General features: G+C 41.3%; 2 protein-coding genes across 12 annotated transcripts; one reads left to right on the top strand and one right to left on the bottom strand.

The window, feature by feature from the left end:
* Nucleotides 1-3,707: 3,707 nt before the first annotated feature.
* Nucleotides 3,708-6,773, bottom strand: LOC137432413 (polyisoprenoid diphosphate/phosphate phosphohydrolase PLPP6-like). The gene is made up of 2 exons (XM_068124325.2): nucleotides 6,569-6,773; nucleotides 3,708-5,108 (listed from the first exon to the last, which is right to left on the bottom strand). Exons 1-2 carry the CDS (start codon nucleotides 6,771-6,773, stop codon nucleotides 4,705-4,707), a joined length of 609 nt encoding a protein of 202 aa, XP_067980426.1. The 3' UTR covers nucleotides 3,708-4,704.
* LOC137432408 (uncharacterized) lies at nucleotides 6,561-19,884 on the top strand. 11 transcript variants are annotated; one of them, XR_013621513.1, is made up of 4 exons: nucleotides 6,733-6,838; nucleotides 6,922-7,012; nucleotides 11,809-12,053; nucleotides 12,940-13,911. XR_013621513.1 is itself a non-coding variant. In XM_078768779.1 (3 exons), the coding sequence occupies exons 1-2, from the start codon at nucleotides 6,849-6,851 to the stop codon at nucleotides 12,042-12,044; spliced, it is 396 nt and encodes a 131-aa protein (XP_078624905.1). In that variant the 5' UTR covers nucleotides 6,676-6,848; the 3' UTR covers nucleotides 12,045-12,053; nucleotides 12,940-13,911. The 11 variants fall into 11 exon arrangements, 4 of the variants coding, with proteins under 4 accessions (XP_078624904.1, XP_078624905.1, XP_078624906.1 ...); XR_013621509.1 differs by lacking the exon at nucleotides 6,733-6,838 and adding an exon at nucleotides 18,764-19,884 and having other exon boundaries at nucleotides 6,849-7,008; nucleotides 12,940-13,077; XR_013621514.1 differs by lacking the exon at nucleotides 6,733-6,838 and adding an exon at nucleotides 15,582-16,124 and having other exon boundaries at nucleotides 6,862-7,008; nucleotides 11,745-12,053; nucleotides 12,940-13,077.
* The last annotated feature ends 1,627 nt before the right edge of the window (nucleotides 19,885-21,511 follow it).

The following is a 21,511-nucleotide window of genomic DNA, read 5'->3' as shown; positions in this document are numbered from 1 at the left end:
ACTTGGAACGACAGCTAAAGACCACCAAACGACTGGACCTTGTGTGGGATACATACATACCGAACAGTTTGAAGGAGTCAACCAGGGAAAAACGAGGGAAAGGAACGCGCAGAAAGGTATCTGGTGACACCAAGCTGCCAAGAAACTGGAATGACTTCCTCCATGATCCTATCAACAAGAAAGAACTGTTTGAATTTCTTTCCTCAAAGGTGGCAGAGTTCAACTGTCCCGCAGGCAGTTCGGTATACATCACAGCTGGAGAGAATGTTATATTATATGCATTGGAACTGAGATCGAAATGTCCATGTGCAATCAGGAGGAGGCCGGCGACACGAGGATCGTGGTTCACGTGAAGCATGCATTGGAGAATGGTTCAAAAATTGTCCAAGTGCGCACCGTGGACACAGACATTGTTGTTGTTCTTACTGGCATGTTTCATGATCTTTCACATATTAACTCAGATGTCGACCTATGGGTAGCCTACAGTGTGGGAAAGAACTACACACATTACAGTATCAATGCCATCTGTGCACGCCTCGGTGAACCTAAATCAAGGTCCCTACCCATGTTCCACGCCTTCTCAGGATGTGATACCACGTCAGCATTTTGAGGGAAGGGAAAGAAATCATTCTGGCAAGCATGGCATGTATATGATGCAATCACAAATGTTTTCGTACACCTGACCACACATCCATTTGAGCATGTTGATTTGGAATCTGAAACATTTAAGAAGATCGAGCGACTAGTTATCATAGTGTATGACAAAACAAGCAATTTGACCAATGTAAACAGTGCACGTATGGAGCTCTTCTCCCAGAAGTCAAGCTGTAGACAAAATTCCACCGACTCAGAATGCACTTCTGCAGCACACAAAGAGGGCAGTGTACCAGGCTGGCATCTGGGTTACCAGCATGTTAGCACAACAAAAACTTCCAAGTCCAGCTGGATATGCTTGGAAAAAAGTCGCCGAATCTTGGGAACCTGTCTGGACAACAATTCCCGAAGCTTCTCGTGCTTGCAGAGAATTTATCAAATGCGGCTGCAAAAGAGATTGTAAAGTGTGCAAATGTAGCAAGGCTAATCTCCCTTGTACATCTCTTTGCCGGTGTAAATGTTCTACCAGATCATAAGGTCAGTCACAGCAAAAATACTGGTCTGATGCCACATTTGAACGAATATCATATCATTATTTTAATTTTTTTTGGCGGCCATGTTGGACTTTGGACGCCATCTTGAAAATAAGTGACATATGCAATGTACCTTTCCCTGAATCAGTTTCACTGACCTCAAAAACCCCTGATTTGATACCTCATTTGTCTATCTGTGACTTCTACAGCCAGAGATATATGATATTTCAGTTTTGCTGGTGGCATTTTGAATTTTGGCCGCCATCTTGGAAAATCTAAAACGGTCAGGATGGCTCCTAGGCTAAAATCAATTGATAGGTCCAAACGAAGCTCCATACCAAATTTGGGACTTTTGTCCGGCTGGTAACATTAAAGTTGCTAAGCCATCGCACTAAAGGGGGTATTGTCCTGTACATACAAGCCTGGTGTTGGCTTAGCGGTTAGGATGCCGGCTTGGGATCCTAGGATCCTGGGTTCGAATCCCGGTCGATCGCTGAATTAACGCCAGGGGGGTTGACTCAGCCTGCCATCCTTCCGAGGTCGGCAAATTGAGTACCAGCTTGCTGGGATGAATGATCACGGTGTGTACCCCGGCTTAGAATAGGTACACCGTATCCCTGCGCATTGTAAGAGGCGACTAAGGGTTGGCGTCAGGAAGGGCATCCGGCCATAAAAACATTGCCTCAAACAGGGAACCATGATTGTCATGGGGCCCGCCTAGCAAGGCCAACCCCCGCTCTGGTGGGGAAAATGGCCTTAAAACGACCATTCATTCATTCATTCATTCAATAGCTCAAAAGGTGGCTGGGATATTGCCCAGATGAGAAAGAAAATAAATAAGTGATTGATAATTGAAATAAATAAATAATAATAGTAAAATAATTAAATTATTAATAAATTGTCTGATAGCATACCTAAACCTTCACCGTTGAATCCGAATCTGTAACTTTTTGAAAATTGATTAAGAGATTAATCGAATAATTAAATAATTAATCGATCAATGAATTAATCAAAAATACCATTTACAGCCAAATCTCGTGGTCACTGTCGTGTCCAAATATCAGCTTTTCAGCTCAAAAAGTACCTGATATATTGCCCAGACGACAAAGAAAATAAAGAAGTGATTAATTAATCGATAATAATGAAGTAATTAATCAATTAATTGATTAATCAATAAATTAATCAAAAATATCCTTTATAGACAAATCACTTCATCACTGCCGTGCCCAAATATCAACTTTCCAGCTCAAAAAGTGCCTGAGATATTGCCCAGACGACAAAGAAAATAAAGAAGTGATTAATCGATAATAATTAAGTAATTAATCAATTAATTGATTAATCAAAAAACAAAAAAATAAGGTTTTGGTCAAAGCACGTGTTCACTATTGTGCCTAAATTTCAGCTTCCTAGCTCAAAGGATGGCTGAGATATCACCCGGACAAACAAACAAACGAGAAAGAAACCGCGGAGTGAAAACTGAGTACTGTGGAGTGAAAGAAACCGGAGCGAGAAATAGGAAAGGAGCGGTGTACAATTATTTTTCAAAAAATGGGACACCAAGACTGAAAAACACTTAATGCCTCCCTCCGGGAACCCTAATAAACCAAAATGATTAAAAAAAAAAACTCGGAATTGAAATGCAAAAGGGTTGGTTATTCAACGATGAACATAAACAATTAGATAGGTATAGAAATCCCAGGAAGATGTGTTGAGTAAGGTGCAAATTACAAGGTATCATGTGTGCTGATGATGCAGTCTGGATACATCTTGGGCATGCCATTTACAAAGTGCAAACCCAGGAATAGTCCCACACTCATGATCCGAACATCTCAACTTAACACGACATTGCATCGCCTTGCTCACCTGTTTAACTGGTAATTGGCTGCATGTCTACATTTGCTTTGGACCAGGTGCAGTAAAAGGGCAAAGGGCATCTAGTCTGCTGGAATCTTCCATCTCAAGTTTAATGAACAGAACACCATGGAAACAATAACTTGTGATTTTATTCCCAGATAATTTAGAAAGAAAACTTTTGTCCTTTACATTTGTCAAATTACAAGGGGGCATTCAAAAAGTTCTTGGAGACAGAAATAGTCCAAGAAAAGCAAATTATTTTTCAATGTGTGTGTGTTACTGTGTGTGTGTGTGTGTGTGTGTGTGTGTGTAAATATGCATGTATACGTGTGTGTGTGTGTGTGTGTGTGTGTGTGTGTGTGTGTAAATGTGCATGTATACGTGTGTGTGTGTGTTTGTGTGTGTATATATGTATGTGTATATGTATAAATGTGCATGTATACGTGTGTGTGTATGTATATACGTATGTGTATGTGTATAAATGTGCATGTATACGTGTGTGTGTGTGTGTGTGTATATGTATGTGTATATGTATAAATGTGCATGTATACGTGTATACGTGTGTGTGTGTGTGTGTGTGTACATGTATATGTGTGTACTTGTATGTGTGTATGTATAAATGTGTATATGTACATGTGTGTGTACATATATATATATATATATATATATATATATATGTGTGTGTGTGTGTGTGTGTGTGTACATGTGCATGTGTTTACTTGTGCATGTGTACGTGTGTGCGTGTATACAATATACATGCGTGTCCATTTGTGTGTGTACATGTATGTGTGTGTACATGTGTGTATTTACATGTGTGTACATGTACATGTATGTGTGTGTGTGTATACATGTATATGTGTGTACATGCATGTGTGTATGTATAAATGTGTATATGTACATGTGTGTGTACATATATATATATGTGTGTGTGTACGTGTATGTGTGTACATGTACATGTGTGTTTACTTGTGCATGTATACGTGTGTGCATGTATACATGCATGTCCATTTGTGTGTGTACATGTATGTGTGCGTACATGTGTGTATTTACATGTGTGTACATGTGAGTGCATGTACGTATACATGTGTGTGTACATGTGTATTTACATGTGTGTACATGTATGTGTGTGTGTACATGTACATGTACGTGTGTGTATGTGTAAAAGTTTTTGACCCAAGTCTTTCACGGATTGCCAGGTAAAGCCTGACATACAACTGAAGGTGATTTTGGCAGGAATTTGGAATTGGTTCAGGGTACCGGTAATAATTTGACTACTCTTCGTGAAAGAGATCGTGGAATCTTTAACATCCACTACCTAATGCTTGCAGATGGGACATCGAACCTAATGCCATGGCACACTTTGTGATGTGATGCAATGCGCTGCCCGTGAAGCACCAATATGACACCAAAATATATGAAGCACCAAAACACAGACAAAGACAAGTGCATTACCTCTGTACCACGCTTTCGGACACATAGGTCATCCATTGTATGCAGAGTAATAATATATATTGGTCGACACACACCAACAAGCCAGATATTATCCCATTTGGAATTAGCAAAATTTGGAATTTATGGCAAAAGGGATGGGGGAGTGGAAGGGGGAGAAGGGGAGATGCTTAAAATTCCACCATATTTGCATGTGTAATAAACATATGACCCCAAAGGACAATCACAGTCAATCCACAACTAAATGTGGGTAACTAGGTACCACAAAACATAGTTACTCATCAATGTAAGACCAAAACAGCACAAAAGGCCATCTTTTCAACACTTCTGGCTGAAGCCATAATATTGTCATGACATAAGCTTGTCCGTAACCAATGGCTAAGCCACAGAGGACGTCACTCACATGGTGTCTGCCCAGGAACACCCTAGAAATAGCCACCGAAAAAACCCAGACCCAGACCGTCACACTGGAGACATACAGAAAGAAAACTTCTGTAACGGCACCAGGGAGTAAAAACAAGATGGACGCCAACATGGCGACACGTGTTGAATGGCCTGATGGGAAGGAATAGCAGTCCACAGAGATGGTGGCAAACATGTCAGGTTGGTTTCTGGAAGGTCGTGGCCGACGTACAAGCGCCTTCACGGTCCCGACAACAATTAGGTCCAGTAGAAGAGCTATTAAGGGAGGTTGGTAGGGGGAACAAGAAAGGAAAGTAATAATTTTGTTAAATTTCTACAGACGTTGTGGATTATTTGCTCAGTTGTCAAAGCAGGAAAACTACCCTCATCATTTGTTGCATCATCTTCTATCTATAATTCCAGTAATCTCTGTGTGTATGTTTGTATGTTTGTATGTTTGTCTGTGACCGCTGTTTCTTGACAACCACGGGTCCGATATACTTTAAACTTGCCAGGTATATTGCTGGGGACCCGAGGATGTGCCTTTTCAAGGTTTCATATTAATCGGAGAAGTAGTTACCGAGCTATGGCGATTTCTTTACCAAACTCCGCAAGCCGTTCGCTTTGGACCAAACCATTTCATGTAAATAGAGGGGGGGGGGGGGGGGATTGTCACCGTACTCGCAAGCCGTTCGCTTTGGACCAAACCATTTCGTGTAAATAGAGGGGGGGGGATATAATTTTCGATATATATATAGTACGGGCATGCCCTAGTTATAAGGTAAAAGGGACATCTACATATTCCATACATGCAATGAATAGCCCCGAGTGGGCCAGCGGTCATTTCTTGAGGTTGTAGTTCAGACATCCGCTGATTTGGCACCTCTGCCCTCCCTCACCTCCACCCCTTGCCCCCCAACCCCAACCCCAAGCCCCTGGGAGCCCCATGATCCGAAATCGAAAAATCGAAGCCGGAGCGATTGTGCGTGCAGGCTCCTGTCTTGTATTCATTCATCTGTCGAGTTTCACAACAATCCGCCAGGAGATAAGGAAGGAGCAGCAAAAATAGGAAAAATTTAACGGACGACCGGACAGATGGACGGACAGACATCCGGACATCAGGACACATTTTACAAGTTAATCTCTTCGAGAATCGAGATCAGTCAATCTTGCGAAGAGTAGGTGAGATACACAAATTACAAAATCCTACCCTAACTTACAAGAGGCACTACATCAGCGGCACAGCTGCACCAATATTCAATAATGCGGCCCTGCACCCTTGTACTGCATACGAAAGAAGAAGAAGAAGAAGAATGTAAGGCAGAGGACAACTTTGTGTGTGGTGGCATTTATTTATTACGTACGCAAGAAGTTTGAAATTTAGAAAGCTTATATCAGGGATTGATATAGGACCTATAAGTACAAGGGACTTGTAGGGACCTATAAGTATAACATGTGAGTTGTACTTATAGGTAAAAAAGGGAGGAGAGGAATATAAATACGACAGCGTTGGAGTTCTTCGGTGATGTTGTAATGACACGCTAGGTGTCGCTATCGGCTTTGGCTCCTTCTGACTTCTGTGTTTAAGAAAGCGAGTGGGCGGCGGAGTCGAGTGTTGGCCGCTATCGAGTGAGACATTAAACTCATTTCCTGTTCCTCCAAGCGCTTCCCCTATGACGATGACGTATAACAAATGAACGGTGTATAAGCTAGTAGGCGCTGTTTGGCAGACTCACCAAGCAACACGTTCCCCCAAACAATCCGGGACTCGGCGTCTCCCTGCAGTATCCCGAGAAATGCCCCAAAAAGCCATGGAATTCCGTGCCCGCTCAGCTCCAGAGCCTTCAGGAGCGGTCGGGCCGCGGCCCAGGGAGCCGTTTGGTCGGCGCAAACGGCCATGCGGGACGAAAGGGCCTCGTCCCACACGAGCAAGCGCGCCATGGATTTGACCAGAGCGGCGACAACAATGGGGGATGAGTGTGACTGTGATCGGATATGACGAGAGGGTGAGATGGAATGACTGGATTTAAAACAAAATGGTCCACTTTCAGCCTCGAACACAATACGCGACTTCCGGGTCCACTTTCAGCCTCGAACACAACACGCGACTTCCGGGTCCACAGGACGCGTCTGAATCCAGTGGCACGTGCTCGCCTCGTCCCGACTTCACGGCTCGGTATGTGCCTCTTATACAGTGCCGACTTTCTTGTTGTACAGTGCAGACATACTTGTACAATGCAAACCAAATTTGTACTTGTACAGTGCAGACATACTTGTACAGTGCGAACCAAATCTGTTAATGTTATTGTACAGTGCGGACCTGCTTGTACAGTGCAACCCAAATTTGTAGCTTGCGGTGCAGACCGTGTACAGTGCAGCCCTTCTTGTGCAGTACAGACCTTATTGTACAGTCCAAACCAAATTTGTCGTTTGCGGTGCAGACCTTCTTGTACAGTGCAGCCCTTATTGTGCAGTACAGACCTTCTTGTACAGTGCAACCCAAATTTGTCGTTTGCGGTGCAGACCTTCTTGTACAGTGCAGCCCTTCTTGTGCAGTACAGACCTTCTTGTACAGTGCAACCCAAATTTGTCGTTTGCGGTGCAGACCTTCTTGTACAGTGCAGCCCTTCTTGTGCAGTACAGACCTTCTTGTACAGTGCAACCCAAATTTGTCGTTTGCGGTGCAGACCTTCTTGTACAGTGCAGCCCTTCTTGTGCAGTACAGACCTTCTTGTACAGTCCAAACCAAATTTGTAATCGTGCAGTGCATAACTGCGTGTACAGTGCAAACCAAATGTGTGATTGTACAGTGCATGCATACCTGCGTGTGCAGTGTAAACCCAATTTTTATTTGTACAGTGCATGCAGACCTGAGTGTACAGTGTAAACCCAATTTTAAATGTGCAGTGCATACCTTCTTGTACAGTACAACCCAATTTATAATTGTGCAGTGCATGCAGACCTGCTTGTACAGTGCACACCAAATTTTGTACTTCTACAGTGCAGATCTACTTGTAGTGTATGCAGACCTACTTGTACAGTGTGTGTGGTCTTGCTTGTACAGTGCATACATGCTTGTGCAGTGTGAACCTGATTTGTGCTCGTACAGTGCGGACCTGCTTGTACAGTGCAACCCCCCATTGTAATCGTTCAGTTCAGACCCAATTGTACAATGCAGACCCACTTGTACAATGTAGACCCACTTGTACAGAAAAATCGCAACACTCGAAAGTTTCACTTTGTCAATACATTATGCATAAACTAAAACGGCATTCGGTAGAGTATACCTGTCAGGTTAAACGGTTTACGTTTCGTGACCCACCGATAGGCCGGATCGAGATTCGGACCTGAACCACAATCAAATCGGCTTGTTCTTGTCGCCTAACCAACTCATCCACTTTTTTTGTCATAACTCATCCACAACTTGTTGAGATATCGTGCTGTATATAGTTTTTGGCACTAGCTTTCAAAAATGAAGAATCACTTAAAAAACAAGAACGGCACTCAGTAGAGAACATACCTCCACCTGGTTGGCCCGATCACCCAATGGTGAAGAATCACTTTAAAAATTCTACGATTCGGATCCGGATCTTCACCAAAATTGAATCGATTCTTCCTTGTCACACACACAACCTGTCCAACAAGTTTCGTCCAAATCCGTCCATAACCTTTTGAGATATCCTGCTATTTATTGTTTTTGGCCCGATCTCCCAATGGTGAAGAATCACTTAAAATATTAAATAATTCTCATATCCGAATCCATATTCAGATCTTTACCAAAATCGAACCGAATCGTCCTTGTCACACACACAACCTGTTCCAACAAGTTTCGTCCAAATCGGTCCACAACTTTTTGAGATATCCTGCTATGTATCGGTTTTGGCCCCATCTCCCAATGGCGAAGAATCATTGTAAAATTCTAGTAGCCGGATCCGAATCCGAATCTTCACAAAAATCTAATCATTTCGTCCTTGTCACATACGCTACATCTCTGCCAAATTTTGTCCGAATCCGTCCACAACGTTTTGAGATATTTTGTTCACAAACGGACAGACAGACAGACAAACGGACAGACAGGCAGGGGTGAAAACATAACCTCCATCCACCTTTGGTGGCGGAGGTAATTATCGGATGCAGATTCAGATCTTCACCAAAATGTAATGATTTTGGCTGTGTCACACACTCAACCTGTCCATCAGATTTCGTTTGAATCCATCCACAACCTTTTGAGATATCCCGCTCACAGACAAACAGACAGACAGACTAGGGTGAAAACATAACCTCCGTCCACCTTCGTTGGCGGATGTAACTGTCCTAGTAATTTGAAAACTGAACCACTTATTGCCAATAAAAAGTCTGGGATGTATTCATGAGTTCTGTTCCTCTTGATTGCGCTTCGTTATTTTGCTTCATCATGTTTTTTTTCTAGGACACACCCCTTTCCCCTTCCACACCACATTTACAAATCTTGGGGTGATCAAAAAGACCCTATTAAACTCCGAAATAACGATGATCTTATTTACCACCAGATTGAACCACAATCGCTGGTGTCATGGTTAGAGCGTCCGTCCGCTCTGAGTCTGGGTGGTCGACGGTTCGTAATCCCGGTCGTCGCAACAAAGACTTTCAAAAACAAAACAAAAAAAAACAACCATAGTGTAGCCCCTTGGTGAGTCTAATGGCCTCCTACATTGAAGTTCCTTGTCGGGGAACTCGTATTATTATTACTTCGTGTGCGAAGCGAAAAACGAGGTTAAGCAATTGGTTCACTTTGTCTGTCTGTCTGTCTACAATCGTCAGTTTATGATCAAGGAACAACTTTCTATTTCAATTGAATGTTGTATTGTACTATTACTATTAGGGGTACCCGGCGTTGCCCGGTGCTGTTCTAATCCTGTTGGTTGGCATTTCGAAATTAAATAAAATTGTTTTTTCTCTGTTGTTTTTGTGGGGACCTAAAACACTTCCCTGAACCCACGAAGGAATGGGGTTGGGGGGATAAATTAATATTACCCTTCACTCACATTGCTACAAAAGCTTTATCACTATAGACGAGCAAAAAAAATAAAAAATATATCATAACATTAAAAAAATTTTTTTTTTTTGCCTAAAACACTCCCCGGCACAAACTGCTGAACCTCTCAAAGTTGGATGAAGATCCGGATATAGATTTTGAACATGAATCGGAACGTTCTGATCAGAGGAGTGAGATAATTTTTACCCTGCACTCGTGAAGCGGAAAGCAGGGTTCGGCATTCGGTTGCTTACGTGTGGTGTGCGTACGTTTGCATTTTTAAAATTCATTTTCTTGACAACTGCTGGTCTGATTGACAAGAATTTTTTACCATAGGAGCTCCTCTGCATGTAGATTTTTATTTTATTCTTGATTATGACGTCATAGGTCACGTGGTACGGACGTCATCTTGGAAAAACATTACACCTCTATATCTCCAAAACAGCTCAATGGAAAAAATGTAAACAAGGCTCATTGTCAAGTACTCCCCATGGGGAATAAGATTTGTTAACGATTAATGATGTCATCGGTGCCTTCATTATGATGTCATAATTCGACAAGTACAATGCTTGATCTGATCAATATGAAAAAAAAAATTCCTCTGCAACTGTTAGTCCGATGGACACGAAATTTGGACCATATGAGCGACTCCTCGTGTAGAATTTTTTAAATGAGATTTATGACATCATAGGTCACGTGGTACAGGCACCATCTTGGTAAATCGAAAAACGTTGCACCTCTATATCTCCGAAACCGCTCCATGGAAAAAATTGAAACGTGGTGCGTTGTCAAGTACTCCCCATGGAAAATAAGATATGTTAATGATGATGTAATCCCTGGTGTTGGGCTAGCGGCTAGGGTGCCGGCTTAGGAATAACCAAGGATCCTGGGTTCGAATCCCGGTCGATCGCTGAATTAACGCCAGGGGGGTTGACTCAGCCTGTCATCCTTCCGAGGTCGGCTAATTGAGTACCAGTACACTGGTAATTCCCTGTTTGTCGTTAAAGGCGGCAAAAAGGGTTGGCGTCAGGAAGGGCATCCGGCCGTAAAACATTGCTTCAAATAGGGGACCGAAAAACAACAACAACCACGGTTCCCGAAAAAGGCCAACCCCTGCTTTGCGGGGAAAAATGGCCTCTAAAGGTGGTTTTTTTTTTTTCTTCTGAAAATGATGTCATCGGTGCCTTCTTTATGTCGTCATAATTCGACACGTATAACGCTTCATCTGATCAGTATGATTTTTTTTCCTCTGCAATTCCTGGTCTGATTGGCACGAAATTTTCACTAGAGGAGCACCTCCACCTGTAGAATATTTTAATTATAATTATGACGTCATAAGTCATGTGGTACAGGTGCCTTCTTGGAAAAAGTTCCCACCTCTATATATCTGAAACCGCTCAATGGAAAAAATTGAAACATGGCTCATTGTAAAGAACTCCATGAGGGGAATAGGTGTTGTTAACGATGACGTCATTGGTGCCTTAATTATGACATCATAATTCGACAGGGACAACGCTTAGTCTGATCTACACAACAATTATATTAGAGAATATAAATTTGTGATGCTGGATCAAAGACAACCATATTGGATCAAAGAAAAAACCCCTTCAAAAACAGAAGAGTTGCCTCGCACCAAGTTGACCGCAGGGTAAGTATTCTATGAATACCGCCTAGTTTTACTCTGTTTGGCTGCCTGGCAGTCAAACAAAATTGAAAGTAATTCCAGAATGGAATGCCGCCATCACTCAGTTCGCCAGAGTTTCAACTGAAGATCTTTTTTCATTAGTTGATATAGTAGTCCATGGTATGCCAAGGTTATTAGCCCTTTCTTGTTGATTTCCTCGGCGACCGGTCAACTAATGCCAACATAGCAGGGCACATGTTTATTCTTGTTACAGGGCTTTTACGGTGCTTCTTCTCCTTCACACACCTGTTTCAAATGTCCGTTTTCCCCACTTTAAGAATGTCTTCTTTGGTGGAGAAAGTGTTCCAAAGCGTTCTGCGAAAGCTGTCCGCACCTGAGCAATTGTTTGGCTTGTAGTGCCTTTTCATGCACGCAAGCACAAGCAACCAACAAGTCTTCAACACTGCAACAACGTGTGTCCGACATCCCCTCTGACTTCCGACTTACGGACCTCTCTGACTTCCTCATCGAACAAAAGTCAGTGTTGCCACATACCACGGCAGAGGGGAAGTAAGGAAAGAAGGTGCGTGAAATTTCGCAGGGGTAAAGTGGCCCTGTAAAGTGTACACTGTAAAGATTCTTTTAAGCATCTTTTTTAACTAAAGATCATTGCGGCCTAGCTTGCCGTCCATTAATCTGTGGGCAACATGATAAGGATAGAATGTCTCAAGGACATCGGGTATCCTCCAAATTTCTTGCAGTCCAGTGTTAAACAATGGTAGCGACTGTTAAAAAAAGGTAATCAAACATTGGATGGAATTTATGAAATAGTTTGTGGTTATAATAATTTTTACATTTGGTAGGTGTGCCATGCAATAAGCTATTTATCCATCTTAACATGGAGTTCATCCAAAGTGGATGAGGGTGGCAAATGAAATCTCTATGACCTCCGTCGTCGTATGACCCTTAGTCCCCATGCAAAGTTTGCTTGAGATTGGAGAAATAAATGACCGAATGCATTGCAGACAGACAGACAGACATCAAATTGCGTATTTTAGTTCTTGTCGGGATCAAGTCTAAGAACAGGGAGTGTGCCCATTGTTTCAAACCATGCTCGCTTAGTTTTTGAATGAAGCTCGTGTGTCTTCAGCATTCACAGGGTAGACAATCCGAAGGTGATCTTGAAATTTGGACGTAAGACCGTGGGTGAAGCGGTGGAATGAGATCTGAAATAATGATTTAAAATGCACATCAAAAATTGATCAAGCAAAAACACTGTAAAACAACTTCTCTTTCGTTACCTCAAATTGAAATGAATCTCATGGGCCCCACCCTCCAGACATTGATAATGTTTTATTGTTTTACAACTGTAAAAACATGAAATTGGACATTGTTGATACAAAAATGTTCAACCTGGGTTGAAATCCCAACCCAGCTCTAAACTGTTATCAATGTGTGCCGTCCCTCAGATGGACCTTAAAGATACCACAGTGTCCTTTGTGAAGAAGAGGCGACTTGTCACCAGCACCCTTAATAAATTCCAACTGACAGAGGGCATTGCATCACATGCCATGCCTCAGTGATCATTAAAGAAGAAGAATCAACAAGTGAAGTGCATTGACTAACTGCTAGCAAGCTTCATGTTTTCATCGCAACATTCATTTCATACCTCTGCCAGGCTAAACGGTTTGTTTTGTATCCCGCTGATAGGCAGGAACTGGATCTTCAACAAAATCGAATCAATTTGTCCTTGTCACACACCCAACCTGTCCACCAAGTTTTGTCTGAATATCCCTCCATAACTTTTTGAAATATCCTGCTCACAAACAGACAGACAAACAGATAGTCAGGTTCACTATGTTTTTTCGTTCAAAATCATGGTAGATTAGCAAACCTATACATTTTTGGAAACGTTATTACATGGAAAATCTGAAAATCAATGTTTACATTTGCCAATTCCGACCAATTCGATTCGACCAATTCGACCAATCGACCAATTCCATTCGACCAATTCGACCAATCGCTTCGATCGACCAATTCGATCGCGATTCATCGAATTCGATTCGATCGACCATTCGACCAATTCGATTTGCCAATCAATTTGACCGGCCTTTGCTTGTGTGGAACGGACTGTGAAAACGATGCGGACTATATTGTCGGATACGACACACAGGACAGTGATGACGAACTCTAAATGGCATATTCTGTAATCGTGTATGTTTGATGCCATTGACTGCCTGTGTATATTTTGTCATTGACTGCCTGTGTAAATGTGAAGTTATACTGACTGCATGTGTATATATGATTTTGCTGACTGCCTGTGTATGTTTGGTGATATGAATTATTGTGACACATTTTGATGTTATTAACTGCCTGTACAAAATGATAACATGTATTTGATTATGCAACTTATCGCGAATATAAAGACAGTATTTTGCAATTCAAAACCTTTGATTCGTGTCTTACCATTCCCCATAGCACTAATTTGATACTTTCATTGGATTCCTTGTCCCTGAAAATATAGGTTTAGTATATTTTAAAAGTTTTTAGGGTAATTAGAGGCAGAAATAGAACAAAATATGTATTTTACAGTGGCCATTTTGAAAATCCAAAATGGCCGCCATACAGGTATCTCTCCAAATGTAAACATTGATTTTTAGTTTCCTTATGCTATAACCTTTCCAAAAATGTATAGGTTTGCTAATCTACCATGATTTTGAACGAAATATAATGTATTGACATAGTGAACCTGACTAAGACAGACAAATAGGGGTGAAAACATAACAATCAAATTTCATCAAAACGCATCAAATATTTCATCAAACATCACAAACACGCCTTCGGTGGCGGAGGCAATAACATGTACATTGGTACATGTAATGTACAGATAGTGAGGAGGCTTCGTCCACGAAGCTTCACGCACATTCACAGTGCGAGCTTTTCACTAAAATCGCTATGCACGCAAAATACAGCAGCTTAACTACGAGCGAAAAGGTCTAAAGTGTCAGGGGGTCTAAAGACTCTAACATCGAAAGGGTGTAAAAAGGTCTGAAATGTCTTGAAAGGTTTAAAGCGTTAAAGGTGTCTGAAAAGTTATGTTCCAATCAATGACGGATTAAGGGCGAGGAGTGTGGTGGGGAGGGGGGGGGGGGGGGGGGTTGTTTCTCTGGGTCCAGGCAAAGAGGGGGCCCATGCAGGGGTAGACTATCATTGCCAGAAATGCAATTAAGAATTCTTGTAATCGCGTCAGCCACTGTGCTGTCATCCCAAAGATAAATTCAACTCTCTATCTCGCTCCCTCTCTCTCGGCTCATGAGGTCAAGCAAGCTGCAGGACATCTTCTCCCTCCCCTGACCATCCTGACCGTACATCCACAGAGAGGAATGAGATAATATTTTACTCTGTCTGTCTGGCAGTCCAACGAAATTGTAAATCATTCCAATCAGGAAACTTACTGTTTTTAAAGATGTTATAAAGGACACAAACAACATGCATGAATAACTAATGTGGTGTGTTAGAAAGGGTGATGTAATAGCAGCTGGAGAAAATGGTGATAAACCTGAAATTTATTTATTTACACACCTTTAAATCTTTATTATAAATCTTTATTCTTTAGTTATTATTATTTTATTCTTTATTTATTGTTTTATTATTATTTTAGTTTATTATTATTTATTATTATTATTATTTATTATATTATATTATTATTATTATTTATTATATTATTATTTATTATTATTATTTATTATATTTATTATTATTATTTTATTATTTATTATTTAATTTATTTATAAATAAATTTTATATTTATAAATCTTTATTTAAATTGAATTATATACTTGAACAATGTAGAACAAAAATCGCCTTTATAATACTTCCAAGAGCCATGCTATGTATCGATATAGAGCATGAGGGAGCTTGAGTATGGATGGGTGATTGTGTGCATCTGTGTGGAGTGTCGTGTCTGTAGATCTCCTCCAGGGGTGGTGTGGATGACGTTTTGTGTCTCTCACCCAAGAACCGCCTTCGCCCACCCCGCTGCCCCTGAAAAAAAATTGCTTTAAAAAAAAAAAATTAAAATAAATATATATCCCCATTTTTGTTTTGGCAGCCTTGGGATATCTCTGCCACATTGTCTCATCCACATTCCTCAGCCTCATTCCCCCAATGAAATTGGTCTGGTGTTGATATGGAACAAGCAAGATGGACCAAGATGGACCGAATCTGGTTTCCTTGTGTAGCACTGCACGGGATAACGTGTTCTATGAACTTTTGAGTTGTTTCTGTAGAGAATCTGTTGCACCTTTGAATGTAAATGACAAATGATGGTCTTACAAGTAAATTACACTGTCTTGTTTTAAATTGCTGTCATTGTCGATTTAGTTTCAATAGGTCTTCAAGACAGCTGTTCACCACCATCTCAGGTTGTCCCCAATTCAAAACTATTATCTTTTCTGCCCTTGCTAACCCCAACCAAATCCCTACTCTTTCCAATTTTTCAGGTTTCCAGCCTTGAAGTTTCCTTCTGTATCCATTTTGTCCACCCCATGTATGCACCTTTTGTGTCCTGAGCCTTTCAGTGATCCGCTCATCCACAAGCCTTGACTATGTACACAAAAAAGGAACTTTTTTTTCAATGAAGCATTTTTGTTTATTGTTTGTACAGGATTTCATTTTTTCAACAATTTATCTGAGTCCGAGTGAAATGAGGTCGAGTCCGTTTTTTCTAGTATGTGAAACACCCTGCAACCCATGCCTACAGACAACAGACTTTTTGGAATTCCAGCCGCATTCTCCATCCAATCATGTCGGTTTGTATGAAGCAATGTATGAAATGTATGAAATGAAATGTTAAATGTAAAATGTATGAAATGTAAAAGCTATGTATGAAACAATGGATGGAGGTCCTCAATGTCAAACAGGAAATTAGAGCCGTCTCCCTTGACATATCACGTGCCTTCGATATGGTCTGGCACCCAGCTCTGCTCACCAAACTCTCCTCCTATGGTATCCATGGAAATGTCCACGCATGGCTGGCGGACGTCCTCTCTGGTCATAGTCAACGTGTGGCCCAGAATGGATTTTTCTCATCTCCCCTTCCTGTTCAGGCTGGAGTTCCCCAAGGCAGTGTTCTGGGCCCTGTGCTTTTTCTGGTCTTCATTAATGATCTCTCCGGGTCTCTGGAAAATCCTCTCTATCTCTTTGCTGATGACTCCACTCTCTGCCGCTCCATTCCTCATCCCTCAGATCGGCAGTCTGCAGCCTCCTCACTCTCTGCAGACTTGGACAAAACCACAGACTGGTCAAACAAGTGGAACATGTCTTTCAATCCTGATAAATCTCACACTCTTACTATGTCTCTCCGAAAAGACCGTCTGGACAACCCTCCCATCGACTTTCTCAACAATCCTCTCCAATAAGTTCTGTCACTCAAGCTTTTGGGTCTCACTATCTGCCATGATCTTTCCTGGGGAAAACCACATTTCAAAGCTGGCCTTCAAAGCCAGTCACTGACCGGGCATCCTCCGTCGTGCAAAGTCCTTCCTTGGCACACCTGAGCTCCTCACCACCTACAAGGCTTTCATCTGCAACTCAATGGAATACTGCTCTCCCCTCTGGGCTGGTGCTCCTGTCACACACCTAGCTCGGCTTCACGCTGTTGAAACCAAAGCTTTCAGAATCATTGGAATCTCCCGTGATGAAGCTGATTCTGAAGGCCTTTCACTCACTCACCCCAGGCAGATTGGTGGTCTTTCTGTCTTCTACTGACTCCTCTCCAGCCGTGCTCCCCCAGCTCTCTCTGTGCTCTGTCCCCCAAATATTCCTCCAGGTCACACAAGATCTTCCAGCAACCCTCTTCTGGTGAAACTGCCAAAATCAAGACTCTCTGCTCACCTTCACTCTTTCATTCCTCTTTTCTCCTGCCTCTGTAACAAACTCCCTCACTCTCTTCAATCCCACTCCTCCCTCCAGGTTTTTAAAACAGCTGTTCACCACCATCTCTCATCTTCCCCCATCCAAAACCTTGATCTTTTCTACCCCATTAATTCACACCAGATCCACTTTTTTGAAATACCAACTTCTTTCCTAGAAGTCCAAGCAGTGTCCATGTGTTTTATACCTCTCCCACCCCCCACCCCCTTCCCATCCTTCCCATGCCTCCTCCCCCCAAGCGCTCTCCCTCCCACAGATCTCCCGATGTCCCTGTTCTCTGCTGTTGTACTTGTGTGCTTCCCTCTCTCTCTCCATCTTGTCTCCCTCTCCCTTTATTATATGTTTTTTTATGTGTCCGTTTGTTTTTTTGTGATTAATGTTAGCTCTTACATGAGCCTCGATCTTGTATACAAAAGGAAAAAAAAAAAAAGAAGCAAGCTTTTACTATTGCACACCTTTCTGGGTTGTAGTCAACTTGGTTGTGAGATAGCTTTGAAGGCTTGGCATATGTCAAAATTGGCAAAATTGAAACTTGGCATATGTCATCAACTCCCCATGGGGCATATCGAGTGATAACGATGGCATTATCGGTGAAGTGGTACTTCAGCCATAATTGGTTGAATCAAAATCATTATCCGAAAAATCAGAAACTTCATACATCTGATCTACGAGTCCCGATGTGAGTGAATAATTTAATTTATGACATCATCGGTGACGTGGTCTGGTGGCCAAATTGGATTGAAAATAATAACTTGAAGTCTAAAAAACTTGGATTGAAGTCTAAAAAAACCTTCTTCAGAACCGCTTAACAGATCGAGGCGAAACTTCTTCCATATGATAGACTATCCATGGGAAATGTCATTTAAAATTTCTTTTCATTTATATTCACCTTCATTGATGCAATTTATCCTTGATGTGTACAATTGTGGTTGTTAAATAGCCTAATAATCAATCAATAATGCTACGGATAATAGCAATGTACATGGCATAATATGGGTATATGGACCATAATAGCAGTGGGCCATAATAGTAGTGTGTTCAGTAAATAATGGTATTTTTTGCTCAGATGCACACATATCAGATCGTTCCAAATCCAAAACCATGATCTTTTTTACCCTCGTTAACCACACCCAAATCCAACCAAATTTTCCATCCCTCCAAATGGTTATTCTACATGTGCAGGTGAAAATCTGAAAAGCATAAGTCATCTCCCCATTCACGCCAGTTGGGGTGGGATGGTGTTGAGAGGGGATTATTTTGTTTCCATGACCTGACCCTAGGGTACCCCAAGCATGCATGCAAAAATTATTGGAGATTGGAAATTTATATTATTTTTAACTGTGTGTTTTCATTCGTCAGGTTGCGATCGGTGCAGCCGTTTGTGCGGCACCTGGGAAAACAACATCGTCACAATGGAAACATCGTCACAATGAACGATATGCGGGAGTCCAAACCTGAGAATGCTGGAGACCAAAGCTGAAATTGGGAAAACTAAATAGCCGGTTTTACTCCTGGAGATCCCAGGATTACCCACCCAAAATATCGTTGCGATCGGTTCAGCAGTCTTTACGGTACCTTCGAACGGACAGACAGACAGACAGACAGACAGACGGACGGACATTTGGTGAATTCTAGTAAGATGGTGAGACCATCTTCTATCGGTTTGAATCGGTTTTCATCAAACATTCAATTAATAAAGTTCTCGGAAATTAATAAATAAATTAATGAATTAAGTTAAAATTCATAACGTTTTCTGTGGCCTACCTCTTGCTCTTTTTCCATTTGCCTCAAAACTTACTATATCCTTTTAAATGGGTTCATCCTCTGTCTTGGCTACATGGCAGGACCATCAAATAAGAAACATCCATATTAACATCCTCATCTCTGTCCCTTCTATCCTCCTTCCATCCTCATGGCTCAACTTCACTACCATACAATAGGACGGACGGACCTTACACAGGCTAACTACACTCTTGCCTTTACTACCCTTGGCACATACTTGTTTTTGTTAGATACCAAACATCACCACCTCCCAACTCTTTCCATTAATTCCAAGATACAGGTACCTTTTTATCCTAGTCCTGACAGCCACCTCTGTTCCCAAATGACACCCAACTTGTCTCCTAAATAACAATATTTCTCCACCCTTTCAATTATCACTCCGAATACCATATCTTCCTGCATTATAGTGTGATCAACCTGTTTAGTTCTTTTAAAATATCCCTCATATTTCAATCTATCAGTTGCCTAATTCAATCAAACTAGAGAGTTCATAGAACTCCTTAAGAAAAAAAGGATATGGGAGGGGTCTGCAAGCAGTAAATTTGTTTGGTCGTGATGAAGTAATATTTTGTCTAAGTACTGCTAAACGGAAGGTAGGTAGTATATGAAAGTGCCAAAAAGGCGATTTGTGTTCTATGTTTAAGTATACAATTCAATTGAAACAAGGAGAAAAAGACATAAAATGTCATGGACCCATGGTTTTAGTAATTTTGCTGTGTGGAGTTAACGGCCGCCAGTCGGCCATCTTCGGTCGGATTACAAAACAAAATATTCTGCCTATTTAAGCCATCATTCGTTATTTGTTTGCCAAGTTTGAACAAGATCGGTAAATGCATGTCCAAGAAATGGTTGACGACGTGTTCAATACTGGGATTTTTTTTACAGCTAAAATGACCACCTGGCTACCAGTCAGCCATCTTTGATCAGAACGCAAAATAAAATGAGCTGCACATGTATGCCATCATGTGCTGAGCTTGTGCCAAGTTTGAACAAAATTGGACCATGCATGTCTGAGAAATGGTTGGGGCATGTTTAAGTAACAAAATGGCCAGCAGTCGGCCATCTTGGATCACATATGTAATATAACATCATGTATTGTCCTTGTGCCAAGTATGAACAAAATCGGTCGATACATGTCCGAGATATGGTTGCGGACGCATGAACGGACGGACGGACGAGACCCAATTATTAAGCCCCCGTTTCCGACTAAGTCCAACAGGGTTCTCTATAGAATAGAGATTTTAAAGGTTGTAGAAAAATATTTCCGAGGTTTACTGCTGTTGACGCAGCGTTTTTTACATGAGCTTATTTAACATGTTAGATTAGTTACATGTGCTGGTTGTTTGTATCCTTTATGACATCCTTAAAAACAGTAGTTTTCCTGTTTGGAATGATTTTCAATTTTAATGGACTGCCAGACAGACAGTAAAAAAAAAGTTCTCTAACTCCTCGCTGTATCTCTCGCTTTTCGCTTCAACTACCCTTCACTCTGCTAAAATGAATTAAGTCCTTTATTTTTCACTATATCCTTCCATCTATGATCCATCATCTTCGCTTGTTGCTCTGTTTCAGCTGTCAAGACTAAATCATCCGCATAAAATAATTCCCAAGGAAATCCTACTCCAACCTCTTTCTTGAGGTCCTCCAGGTTGATGAGGTTGATTTAGTACGGATTCACATCAAAAGGTTCCTTACATCCCCCTTTTGTTCTCACTGCTGTTTTCAGACTTTGATACATTGACATTACTACCCTTATAAGCACCTCTGTCATTCCCTGCCTCCTAAGTGCCCATTCAACAACCTTTCTTGGCAATCTATCATATTATTTTTCAAGATCTACAAATACGTAATACAATTTCCTCTTTTTTGTATATATATATATATATATATATATATTATATGTACAGTGCATTCAGAAAGTATTCAGACCCCTTCACTTTTTTCACATTTTGTTATGTTGCAGCCTTTTGTTGAAATCGTTTAAATTCATTTTTTCCCTCATCAATCTACACTCAATACCCCATAACGACAAAGAGAAACCAGGAGTTTAGAAAGTTTTACAAATTTATTAAAAAGAAAAAACTGAAATATCGCATTGACATAAGTATTCATACCCTTTGCTATGACACTTGAAATTTGGCTCAGGTGCCTCCCATTTCTCTTGATCATCTTTGAGATGTTTCTACACCTTGATTGGAGTCCACCTGTGGTAAATTCAATTGATTGGACATGATTTGGAAAGGCACACACCTGCCTATATAAGGTCTCACAGCTGACAATGCATATCAGAGCAAAAACCAAGCCATGAGGTCGAAGGAACTGCCT

This window comes from Myxine glutinosa, unplaced genomic scaffold (genome assembly GCF_964187855.1).
Source record: "Myxine glutinosa unplaced genomic scaffold, kmMyxGlut1.1 SCAFFOLD_447, whole genome shotgun sequence".
Classification (NCBI taxonomy): Eukaryota; Metazoa; Chordata; class Myxini; order Myxiniformes; family Myxinidae; genus Myxine; species Myxine glutinosa.
This window is presented reverse-complemented; position numbering and strand designations above follow the sequence as displayed.